The sequence below is a fragment of the Eptatretus burgeri genome, chromosome 9, assembly GCF_056783735.1.
Source record: "Eptatretus burgeri isolate ZD-2024b chromosome 9, Ebu_testis_v1, whole genome shotgun sequence".
NCBI classification, from domain to species: domain Eukaryota; kingdom Metazoa; phylum Chordata; class Myxini; order Myxiniformes; family Myxinidae; genus Eptatretus; species Eptatretus burgeri.
The window spans coordinates 9116959-9129583 of NC_140969.1; the positions used below are offsets into that span (position 1 = coordinate 9116959).

The window sequence follows — 12625 nt, forward strand, 5'->3', positions numbered from 1 at the left end:
CTGAGATGGTTTACCAATGGGAGGGGGGGGGGGCTTCTGACTGGTGAACCTTTTGGTTTACCAATTATGACTGGTGAACCTCAAGTGTTATTGCAGAAGGTCAAATGGGGTCTATAGGGTCTTCGAGGGATGAAGAGTTCTCATGGGGTCTATAGGGTTCACAGGCTCATAAAGGGTATTTGGGGTCTTGAGGGATGTTCGGGGTCTTAAGAGATCTAAAGAGTCTTTGGTGTCTTCGGGTCTTGAAAGGTCTTAGGATTTTAAAAGGTCGGAGGGGTCTTAGGGGTTTTGAGGGTCGAATGCGTCTTGGGGTTATGAAGTGTCTTTGGGGTCTAAAGGGTCCTAGCAGTCAAAAGGGTCTCTTGAGTCTTGAAGTTATAAAGGGTCTTTGGGGTCTAAAGGTCTTCAGGGTCTTAAAGGTCTTACTGGTCTTTGGGGTCATAAGGATCTTCAGTTTATAAAGGGTTTGAAAGGGTCTTAAGGTTATAAAGGGTCTTTGGGTCTTAATGGTCTTCGGGTTCTTAAAGAGTCTAAGGGTTTATGAAGGGTCTTCGGGGGTCTTAAATGGTTGAAAAGTTTGATTTCCGATCATCAATTTGGATTCAGACCAGGTCACTCTACCCTGGATATACTGCTTCTGCTCTCTCAACAATGGATTGAGATCCTCAATGCCAGACATGACATCAGAGCCATCTCCCGAGACATATCATGCACTTTCCATACGGTCCGGCACCCTGCCCTGCTCACCAAACTCTCTTCCTATGGTATCCAAGGCAATCTCCATTCATGGCTCGCAGACTTCCTCTCCTGTCGCAGTCAATGTGTGACCCTAAATGGAATTCTCTCATCCCCTCTTCCTGTCCAGGATGGATTTCCTCAAGGTAGCGTTCTGGGCCCTGTTCTTTTTCTAGTTTTCATCATTGATCTCTCCGACTCTCTGGAAAATCCTCTTTATCTCTTTGTTGATGAATCCACCCTCTGCCGTACCATCGGTCATCCCTCAGACCGGCAAGCAGCAGCTTCTTCGCTCTCTGCAGATCTGGGTAAAATCACAAACTGGTCCAACACGTAGAACATGTCTTTCAATCTGGACAAATCTCACACTCTCACGATGTCTCTCTGAAAGGACCGTTTGGAACCCCTCCCCCCCCCCATTTACTTTCTCAACAATCCGCTGGAAGAAGTCCTTTCATTCAAGCTCCTGGGTCATGTGATCTGCCATGATCTCTCCTGGGAAAGCCACATTTCTAACCTGGCCTCCAAAGCCAATTGCCAACTGGGAATCCTCCGTCGTGCAAAGTCCTTCCTCGGCCCACCTGAGCTCCTGACCACTTACAAAGCTTTCGTCCGCAGCCTGATGGAGTACTGCTCTCCCCTCTCGGCTGGTGCTCCTGCCTCCCACCTTTCTCAGCTTCACGCTGTGGAAACCAAGGCATTTAGAATTATTGTTATCTGCGGCGGTGAGGCTGAGTCTTTGGGCCTCTCACTCTCTCACCGCAGGGAGGTTGATGGCCTTTCTGTCTTTTAGCATCTCTTCTCCTGTCTCACCCCCCCCGCTCTGTCTGTGATATTCCCCCCCCCACCCTTTATTTCCACAGGGCGCTCAAGGTCTGGTAACAACCCCCTTCCGGTAAAACTACCAAAACCACGAATCACTGCTCACCTTCACTCTTTCATTCTCATTTTTCCCGCCTTTGGAATAAACTCCCGCACTCTGTTCAATCCCATTCTTTCCTCCAGGCCTTCAAAGCAGCCATTCACCACTACCTCTTATCTTCCCCCATCCAAAATCTCTATCTTTTCTACCCCTGTTAATCCACCCCAAACCCATCTCCTTCAAATTCGCTGCTTTCCTTCCTGAAAGTCACCATTATGTCCATCTTGCATATCACGCGTTTCCTGCCCAATCCCTCTCCCTTCCACAGATATTCTAATGTCTCTGTTCCCCACTGTTTTGTCCTTCCCATTCCCACCCGTCTCGTCTCATGCCCCCCTTGCTGTGCGTTGTGTGTTAGCTCTCACACGATCCTTGACAATGTATACAAAAAAACAAAAATCACACTGACTTTGTGGTCCGTGCTCCATTACAGAGTCAGTGGTTCGTGCTCCATCACCCTGTGCAAGTGGTTCGTGATCGGTCAACCTGCACGAGTGGTTCGTGATCCGTCACCCTGAGCGAGTGGTTCGTGCTCCGTCACCCTGAGTGAGTGGTTCGTGCTCCGTCACACTGAGCGAGTGGTATGTGATCCGTCACCCTGAGTGAGTGGTTCGTGCTCCGTCACACTGAGCGAGTGGTTTGTGCTCCCTCACCCTGAGCGAGTGGTTTGTGCTCCGTCACCCTGAGCGAGTGGTTTGTGCTCCGTCACCCTGAGCGAGTGGTTTGTGCCCCGTCACACTGAGCGAGTGGTTCGTGCTCCATCACCCTGAGTGAGTGGTTCGTGCTCCATCACCCTGAGTGAGTGGTTTGTGCTCCGTCACCCAGAGTGAGTGGTTTGTGCTCAGTCACCCTGAGCTAGTGGTTTGTGCTCCGTCACCCTGAGCGAGTTGTGAAATAACACCCGATTTCTTTGCCTTTTCCTGCATTAACGTGTTTTCTAAATTACAGAGCCTAATTTTTTTTTCCACCCATCACACAGCTGTTTATAAAGATTAATGTTTGTGAACATATTCTGAAAAGTTTCCATAAATGCAATGTTGTTTATCGGTGAAGCTACTCATGGTGTTTGGGTTGTTACCAATATCAGCCAAGTGTGTGTGTGTGTGTGTGTGTGTGTGTGTGTGTGTGTGTGTGTGTGTGTGTGTGTGTGTGTGTGTATATGTGGTTCATAAACAATCTCAATCTCTCTCTCTCTCTCTCTCTCTCTCTCTCTCTCTCTCTCTCTCTCTCTCTCTCTCTCTCTCTCTCTCTCTCTCTGCTCTCTCTCTCTCTCTCTCTCTCTCTCTCTCTCTCTCTCTCTCTCTCTCTCTCTCTCTCTCTCTCTGCTCTTCCCCCTCCCAATACAATGCAGTACCCTCCTCCCACACCTCTCTCCCTCTCTGTCTCTGGACATATCCAGATGGTGGTTATGTCTGGACGAGGTTTGTCTCCGGATGTATCCAAGCGTTTTTTGTCTCCTGCCAGCTTGACTCCAGACGCGTTCGTGCGGTAATTAACGCTCCACCTCATGTCTGCCTTCCATTCCTCTCACTTCACACTGTCTTCCATCCCCCCACTCCTCGATCCATCAGCCCTCCTTGCTCCCCTTCCCTCCTCTTTCCTCTCTCCCCACTCTCTCTCCCCCTTCCCCCTCTCTTCCCCACTCCCTCCCATTTCGTATTCTCTTCAGCGAAGCGACGGGTGGTATTTACTCGTATTGTAATAAATGAAATACATCTCACCTGTGATTGAATATTTCTGTGATAGTGACCAGAAAGCATATGAAAATCAAAAAATTAACAGTTACCAAAGTGACCAGCTCCACCCACTACGATAGCTCCTCACTGAATTTTTTACACAGAATTCCCATTTTTGCATCAATACACACTGGGTACTCCAAAAAATCGGAAAAAATGCAAGATTGGATTGATTGGTGTCTTGGTCAATAAAGCAAGAAAGATATGTTCCACAGATAAAGTTCATGTTGAAATTGAGACCATCAAGACTATTTTTCTTGATAATTAATGGGTATCCTGAACAGATCATCAATATATATATATATATATATATATATATATATATATATATATATATATATATATATATATATATATATATATATATATACATATATATATATATATATATATATATATATATATATATATATATATATATATATATATATATATATATATTCCTGAACCCACCAAAGAATCCTATAATCAGACCTGGTAAATGTCCTGTATACCTATGTCTACCTTGGAAAGGCAAAGTGTCTCAACGGTTTGAAAACCACATCGAACAGACGGTGTCCCATTCTTACTCTGCTGTTCAACCACGAATGATTTTCACCACCTGCCGGTTGCTTTCTTCAATCCAAAAAGATGTTCTGCCCGCCTCTCATATAAGTAAGATTATTTATGACTTTCAGTGCCAGTGTGATGCGAGGTATGTGGGCCACACATCTTTAAGATTGAACGATCGCGTTGAACAACACTTCCCTTTGGGGATCAGATGGGGTCAGTCATTCTAACAGAGACAACCAATTCGGGCTTGTAAGAATGTACACAGTATGACAACTATTCCCTGTGCCTCTGCAATTGTTTACCATTTGCTGAATAATCCTCAGTGTGCAGAGCAATACCGTATTGGCCGGTTTAAAATCCAGAGTAGAGGACGCAGGTTAGCTCACCTTCGTTCAATGGAGGCCACATTCATCAGGTCAACCAATCCTATACTTTGTCAACAGAAAGAATTTGTCCGAACTTTATGTCTATTTTGACTATGATGGCTTAACTGCGTGACAACTGTTCACCACAGTGAACGTTGAGTCATCATGAAAACCACCACCCCTCCCCCCAAGTAGCCCCCAGCGAGCCGGTACTTCAGCGATTCATCTTCGCCGAATCATCATTCATGATGGTTCATTTCTGCCTACTCATTATTCATGATGATCTATGGTTCCACAAATCAGGTAATCCCGTCCTTTCTTTCTCTCAACCAATCAACATTGAGGACATTACATTGTAACTTCATAAATGAGTGTTTGGTGGTGCTTCTGCATCTGCTTGCGGTTTTATCCCGAGTATCTACTGTATATATAGATATAAAGAGGTCCAAGTGTTCTCAAGCTCTAAATCGTCAAAGGCCCAAGCTGTCAAATCTGTCTGAAGGATGTAAGGGATCTAAAAGGGACTTTTTGGGCTGTAAAGGTCTAAACTCTAAAGGGTACAAAATATCTAAACAAAGAAGAGATCTAAGTGTCTAAAGTGTTGAAAAGGGTGTCAAAGGTAAAATGTTTCTTCAGGGTCTTAAAGTTAAAAGGGCTCTTAATGGATCTTAAAGGGTCTTTGGGGTCTTTTGTGTCCTCTGGGTATTTTGGGTCATCTGGGTCTTCATGGTCTTTTGGGTCCTTTTGGATCATCTGGGTCTTTTGGGTTCTCAGGGTCTTTTGAGTCCTCTTGGTCCATGGGGACTTTGGGGTTCTCTGGGACTTTTGGATATTTGGGGTCTTAAAGGGTCTTCAATGGTTGAAGGGGTCTCAGCAGTCTAAAGGGTTGAAAAGGTACATTCCTATGGTATGTAATTAATAGACGAACATGTGTAAAGTTAGCGTGGAACTGACATTCAAACAGCACATCATTAATAGACATATTCACACAGATTCCCGGCTTCATGGACCGACGGTCCATGTTTTTCATTTATATATACTGTATATAGATTTTGTTTTTACCTTTAAGACCCTTTTGACAGTTTAGACACCTTCATATCTTTCACCCTTTGGACCATTTATACCCGTTAGACCTTTACACCACTTAAGTCCCTTTAGATCCCAAAGACCTTAACACCATTGAGACCCTTTATACCTTTCAGACAGATTAGACAGCTTGGACCCTTGAACACATAGAGCTTTAAACCACTTGGACATTTTTCGACCCTTTTTACATACTTGAGAGATTCGACCCTTTCGACCCCTAAGAGTCTTCGACACTAACTACTATTACATTGGAATGGACCCTTTAGACGTTTAGAATTTAGACCTTTTGACCATCGAGACCATCGACCTTTTAAGCGCACACCACGCAAACATCTGTAGTCTTCTTGCAAAACACAGACAGTACTGTTTTCAACAAGTGATGTGCAAACTCATCTCACCCAGGGGGTGGGTACTCCACTAGTACTGCATATAAATAAAAACTGAAAAACAAGGATAGACAGGGAACTCTCGTTGAGGTGAAGTCGTGGTCGACCCCTGTGAGTATATCTATTAATTACCTACTGTTTGAACGTGAGTCGTGAGTCCGTCTATTAATGACTTATTATTGGACTTTCATTACATCTATTAATTATCTATATCAATTGCGGACTATTGGAACCTACCTTTTAGACATGTAGACCTTTGGGGTCCTTTCACCTTTTTGACCCCTTCAGACCATTTTAAATCTTTTATACCCTTTGGACCTTTTTAGACCTTATGTAGCATTTAAAACTTTACACCCTTTCGACCCCTTCAACCCTTTAGAACCTTAAGTCCCTTTAAGATCATTTATAACCTGAAGACCCTGAAGACTTTTTCACACCCCCAAGACATTTAGACTCCTGAGACACCCAAGAACCTGTAAACCCTAAAGACCCTTTCAGACCCCTGAGACCCCAAAGATGCAGAGGACCCAAAATACCCAGAAGACCATAACCATCCAAAAGTCCCCAATGACCCAAAATAACCAAAATACCTAGAGAACCCAAAAGACCCCGAGGACGCTTTAGACCCAAAAGCCTGGTAAGACCCCGAAGACCCGATATAATCCTAAGATCCTGAAGACCTTTTAAGATCCTAGTAGACCCATCAGGCCCTTCAGACCCTTTAAGGCCTTTTATAACACGAAGACTATCAAGACCCCCAGAGACCTTTTAGACCCCTAAGACCCTGAAAACCCCTAATTCCCTTTGGACCCAAAAGACCCATCAGCCTAAGACCCTTAAAGACCCTGGCAACTCATGACCTTTTAAGACGCTGTAGACCTTATATACCCCAATATAACCCATTAGTCCCCGAAGACCCCACATAGTCTGGATGCAGAACTGGAATTTTACCCTAGGTGTGTTTTGGAGTATATACAGAATTTTATTGCAGATTCTGGTAACATAGACGATACTAACCACAAATCCGAGTGATGCCACTTTGTCACGCTTGAGCAATTTTTTTTAGGAGCAAAATTCAAAATGGCCACCATCAAAACCGTTTTTTGGCCGAAACTCGGCCAAAAATCGAGATATGAACCCAATTTCAGTGGCAACCCCTATGTTTTGGGGGTCAAGGAATACACTGATATGTTTAAATAAACCATACAACTCATAATAATAGTCTATATTGCAATTTTTCTATTTAGATGTAATATTTTGACTGAAAAAATATCAACCGAACTATTTTTAGCCGTAACTATGCCCAAAATCTATATGAACCTGATTTAAGTGGTAAACAGTATATTGTATTGTATATCTTTATTTCCAACAGTACAGTTGAGTAATACAATGATTAGGTAACTCCAAACTATAATTAATTATATTAACACATAACCAAATAAACGTAAAAAGCAAGGTTTACACAAATTTGACACAAATTCAAATCCCAAAAGGGGTCTGTACATGCTATCAACTATGAATACACTGATTGGTTGCTGATGAACTTCTTTCATTCTGCTCTCACTCAATCTTTCTTTCACTCAATCTCACATACAAGACAGCTGCTTAAATCAAATAACTAGTGTTCACGCAAGTTCCACAACTTCGCTTGCTGATACAAACTTTGTTTGGTCCTTCTGACATTCCTCCATACCATAGCAGCCACAGAACAATGAACAGGAGAGCCTGGTGGCAGAGCAACTACATCTATTTGTTGCACAGGGTCGCACTGAGCTGCACCCACACCTGATCATCTTGAGAACATTATCAGGAGCTCTGATGACATCCGGAGGCAGAGACACAGGGAGCAACATGCTCGACACTTCTTCATGTGACCATCCATGACTCGTTGGATCAATCAATGGTGGGTCTGGATCTAATGCAGCCCGCCATATTGCTGCCTGCAAGTGCACCCTGAGAACGTGTTGGATGAAAGCCACAGTGGTTGGTGGTAGAGTTTTTAACTCTGGTGCTGATGGCAACTTCTTGTTAGCCATCTTTGAAGACCAGACATCAAATCGAATAGCTCAGATGTATTCTGTTTCCTGGGATCCATAGCAAGCAGCAAAGAAGGCAGTTGCTTCAGATATGACATCTGGTAATTCTGCATCAAGATCACCAAGATAATTTAATTGACGACCATCTTTGAGGTGTTTCACAATTGTGCGTTTTCCGATACCCCACAGGTAGGCAACTGTGTCACATCCAGACACCACATGTGCTGCCAGAACTTGGGTGACAATATGTGCATGCTTCTGCACTGTCGCCTTGATGTCAACAGACGATCTGTCACGACTTGTACCAGCCATCACAAGGTTGCATGCTCGTTCCTTCAGTTGGTAAAAATGAAACAGCAATATGAATACATCTGTGTAATCTGAAATTACCCGGATACTCGGAACTCCTCATGAGGCTAGAAGGACCAGTTGTACCATAATAACATCGGCTTCTTCGTGAGTGGTTCTTAGGTCAGGCCTCTCTACTACTTGGTATTCTGCAATTTCCATAGGTATTTGGTTAGGTCCAGTTAATATGAGCTTTGTGTTGGTAGAAAATGCTTCAGGATGGTCTTTGATGTCACTGCAAATGACATTTATTAACTGGACTTTGTTCTCTGTCACTGTCAAAACGATCTTTTGTGCAGGGAGTGGCGTCGTCAGATTCAGCTGGTGTCGTCGACTGGCATCTTTGCCTGCACGAGCGGTTCGTGTGACTTTCTTGATGCTGTTGTCATAATACCCGTCAAAGACCAAATACGTATCACATATCTTCAGCTTATCTCTCAAATAAGAAAGAAGATTCTGCACATAGTCCTCTACTGTTCCTTTTGATGGCCATTAAATCACCCACAGCATAGTACAACCATCTACAATGATTGCTCCATCAGCTGGAAACATTCTGTCAGACACCTCTACCTGCAATTTTTGCTTCAAGACTGCTTTCGATTTTGTGATTTGCATGTCACCGTTATCTTAAAACATAGAAGGCGGTACTGGGGCGAGCTCAAACTTCAGGATATCTTTCAGGTTGATGTCCCTCATTGCCTGAAGGCCCAACACCCTTGAATATATGAGCCCTGTGTCATATACAGGTGTTTGTCCGACCTTTATCTGCTTTCGGGACACTGCCATCGTGACTCTTTGTTTGCTGAGCGGCTTGTTGAAGCTGTCTGGCCATTGCTCCTCATACTCCTTCATCTGCTTGACTCCTATGCCAACATAAATGTCAGCGTTGACAATGTTTGGACTCATTCTTCCCGTTACAATGTTCACAAGCCCATCCGGGTGATTCTCTGGTTGCAGAGGGTCAATACATGTGGCCAATGTTTCTCGTAGGTTCTGTCTGTCTCCTGCATCTGATTTTTTCTGGGCGGGCATTTCTTCTTTGTGGACTGTTACTGAAACTTGGGAACCATTCGTCTTAAGCTGAGAAACGTCTTTCACAAGTTGGCTGCATATATGCAGACACAGCGCCCATATTTTCAGGGATGATGGTTTCAGTGTGATACCTACGATCCCACCTGGGCTGTGTCCGTACCTCATGAAAGTTGATTCGATGAACATATCTGACCACAAAGCATTCCATATCCCTGGTTTGTGTCTCATCACGTAGTTTCCCCGAAGAAACTCCTCAAGTAACGGTCACAACTGCACTGGGGAAAAACTGCTCTGTGAAAAATTATTTTTTAAAACTTTTCTCGCTATACCATGAAACTGAATTGGAACCGTGCTACAGCTATATATAAACACAATAAAAGCGCAATAAAAGCACATCAGCAACCTTTCAGTGTCTTCATCGTATGTACCCTTGATATTATTTGGCTCAAGCTTTATAGGTCTAAACTTCAACAATTGGTCAATAATCTATTACAATTTTAGTCAAAATATGATATCTGATATACCAATATTGCAATATGGACTATTTATATGGATGATATGGTTTATTTAAACATATCAGTATATTTCTTGACCCCCAAAATATAGGGTTTGCCACTGAAATCGGGTTCATATCTCGATTTTTGGCCGAGTTACGGCCAAAAAACGGTTTTGATGGTGGCCATTTTGAATTTCGCTCCTAAAAAAAAATTCTCAAGCGTGACAAAGTGGCATCACTCGGATTTGAGTTTAGTATAGTCTATGTTACCAGAATCTGCAATAAAATTGTGTATGTACTCCAAAACACACTTTAGCCAATGGCTGCCAAACCAACATACCTTGTTAAAGCATCTATCTGTCTGAGCACCTTCTGTGATAACACTTAAGGTTCACTAGTCACAATCAAAAGGCCCCTCATTGGTAAACTATCTCAGTAGCTACAAAGCTAAGAGGATGCAAAACATAATTTACTAATTAATTTTATCTTTCTATTTTTCAGGTTCTGCTCATCTTGGTTCGTGGCATAGTGAAAAGTCCCACAAGGAATAGAAAATGTCCCTCGTGGCAAAGAGAAAACAGTGTCCATGACAACAATTTCATCCCATTATAATCAAAGGAGATATTTTTGTGATTTTGTTATTGCCAAACCTCAGTAATGTTTCAAGATATGTTGAAACTTACACACCTTAGTTGAACATATGTTTAGTACAGTATATGTGTATAAAATCTGATCAAACTCAGTCAAAGGTCAAGGTCAATGCCATCCAAAACATGTAAAACGCCTATTAGGCGGCAATTAGAAAATGTATCAACCAAATTTGTGATGCACAACATTCCATCACGTGAAACACTTGAGAGGTCAAATTTTCTAAATTACCAAATTGCTGTTTCAATGACAACTATTGTTTATTTAGATTTTGCAAATATCGTGCTGTGCACATCTTTCTTGTTTATCTGTCTGCATTCGTAGAATGTGCTAATGTGGGCCACAAACGCCACCTGGTGATAGGAAGTATTACATGTTTTTCAACCAAATTACTATATAAAGCATGTGCAATTAGAACTTGAGCATGTCTGTGAAGTACATACTATTCAAAATGGAGTATGTCAATCAAGTATATGCTATTAGAATGTGAATATGTCTTTAAAGTATGTACGATTAGAATGTGATTATGTCTTTTAAGTACATACTATGAGAGTGTGAGTATGTCCATAAAGTGCGTTCTGTTAGAATGTGAGCATGTGTATAAAGTGTGTACTATTAGAATGTGAGTATGTCTATAAAATACGTATTAATAAAATGCAAATATATCTGCAAAGTACATGCTATAAAAATATATCGACGTCAGTAAAATACATTTATCTATAAAATACGTAAGTACGTCTTTAAAATACAATGCATACGATTGGAACATATTGCATAGTCTATGTTGTCAATGCATAGTCTACACATCACACAAACACAAACACAACAGCACACAAAACCAAAACAAACAAACACAGAAAACCACACAAAATAAGTCATGGTGGGAGACTGCAATCTCTGCTCTTTCCTGTTATCGTTGTTTTGATTATGAGACAGTTGTCTAGTCCATATGAACGATAGTGCTTGTGAGAACACACACATTAAAATGTGTGATTATTTTCCAAAGAGACAAGGAACTCGTCTTCTCAGGATGGATTATCCACGACATCTTAAGATCACCGAAGTGTTAATTCAACTTGAACCCTCTGTTTGTAAACTCTTGAATGGACACACAACAGGCGGTTGTGCTTGACACGACAATAGCAAACGGGAATACAGCACAAAATTTCAGTCAATTTCTGGCATTGCAGCTAATGCTAACATGTATTGATATGATATCGAAGGTAAATGGAGGCCGACAGAATGTTCTCATTTACAAATGCAATCAAAAAGAAAGCTGTCACCATTTTATGGACCACACTGTATTTCTGTTGCCAAGTAAATTAAAATTGTTTATAACAAGATGAGCATTTGTCACTCGATGGCGTACCTTTCCCAAGCCGGAGTGAGCATGTCCAATTTTGACCACAACTGGGAAGTTTGCAGTTGTGAGCTGAAAGAAAAGCAACAATCATCATCAGTGGATATATTATAAGAGGGATGTTCAAAGAGATTGATTAACAGGATACTCTAGAGTCTAGATAGTAGTCCAAGACACATGAAAGGAAAAAGGTAAGAGCCATGTATGTAAATGAAAAAATACATTTATATGTTTTAATACTAATCATACATGCTAATATATGGAGGAGGATGGTACTTCTTACAATATATTGTATCTCATTAGTTTCCCCACATTACGCACTTGGAACCTCTGGGACATTGAAGATTTTCAATAAACAAATGTAACACATATATATTGTTGCTGATTCGCGCCCGCCGGCGTGCGAGCGGCCACGTAACTCGAATCGCGGCACGTCGCCCACCGGACGGACAATCCCGTCGTGACCCTCTCGGACTAACGCCGGGAACTAGTCACGGGTGGGCCTTTCGGCCTCACCATGATCGTGCCAATCGGCCCCCCGCGTGGGATAGGGTTGCTCGCCAAATTCGACCTACCTAAGTACCCACACGGAGGGTAGACCGGGCGATCGCACCTCGCCGCAGGTCGACTTCGGACACGGGCCACTTTAAGCGACCCGTTCCGTACTATCGGGATAACCGAGCGGTGTTATCGTCAACCTCGACGGTTCGATTAATTGTTGGGCGTATTTAGCCCACGACCAACCCTTTACGTGAAGTAAGATGGAGATTCAATAAAAGAAAAGACGAAGCGAAAAGGGAAAAACAGTTCAACATAAAGCACATTTATTCCGCGGCAAACGGAAAGCACACATATACAATTACAATAATTATGCACCAAAAGCAAATATAAAAGTAGAAGAAACACAACAATTCTGCACAAAA

The 12625-nt window shown here is 42.4% G+C and overlaps 1 protein-coding gene across 4 annotated transcripts in view; it reads right to left on the minus strand.

Annotated features, from left to right (window-relative positions):
* LOC147019495 (synapsin-3-like) overlaps positions 1-12625 on the minus strand; it is a 152844-nt gene that overhangs the window by 19300 nt on the left and 120919 nt on the right. For all 4 annotated transcript variants that reach the window (XM_085894040.1, XM_085894038.1, XM_085894041.1 and 1 more), the window contains exon 8: positions 11712-11774. In XM_085894040.1, the coding sequence (XP_085750166.1) occupies positions 11712-11774 (63 nt within the window). The remainder of the gene's footprint in view (positions 1-11711; positions 11775-12625) is intronic.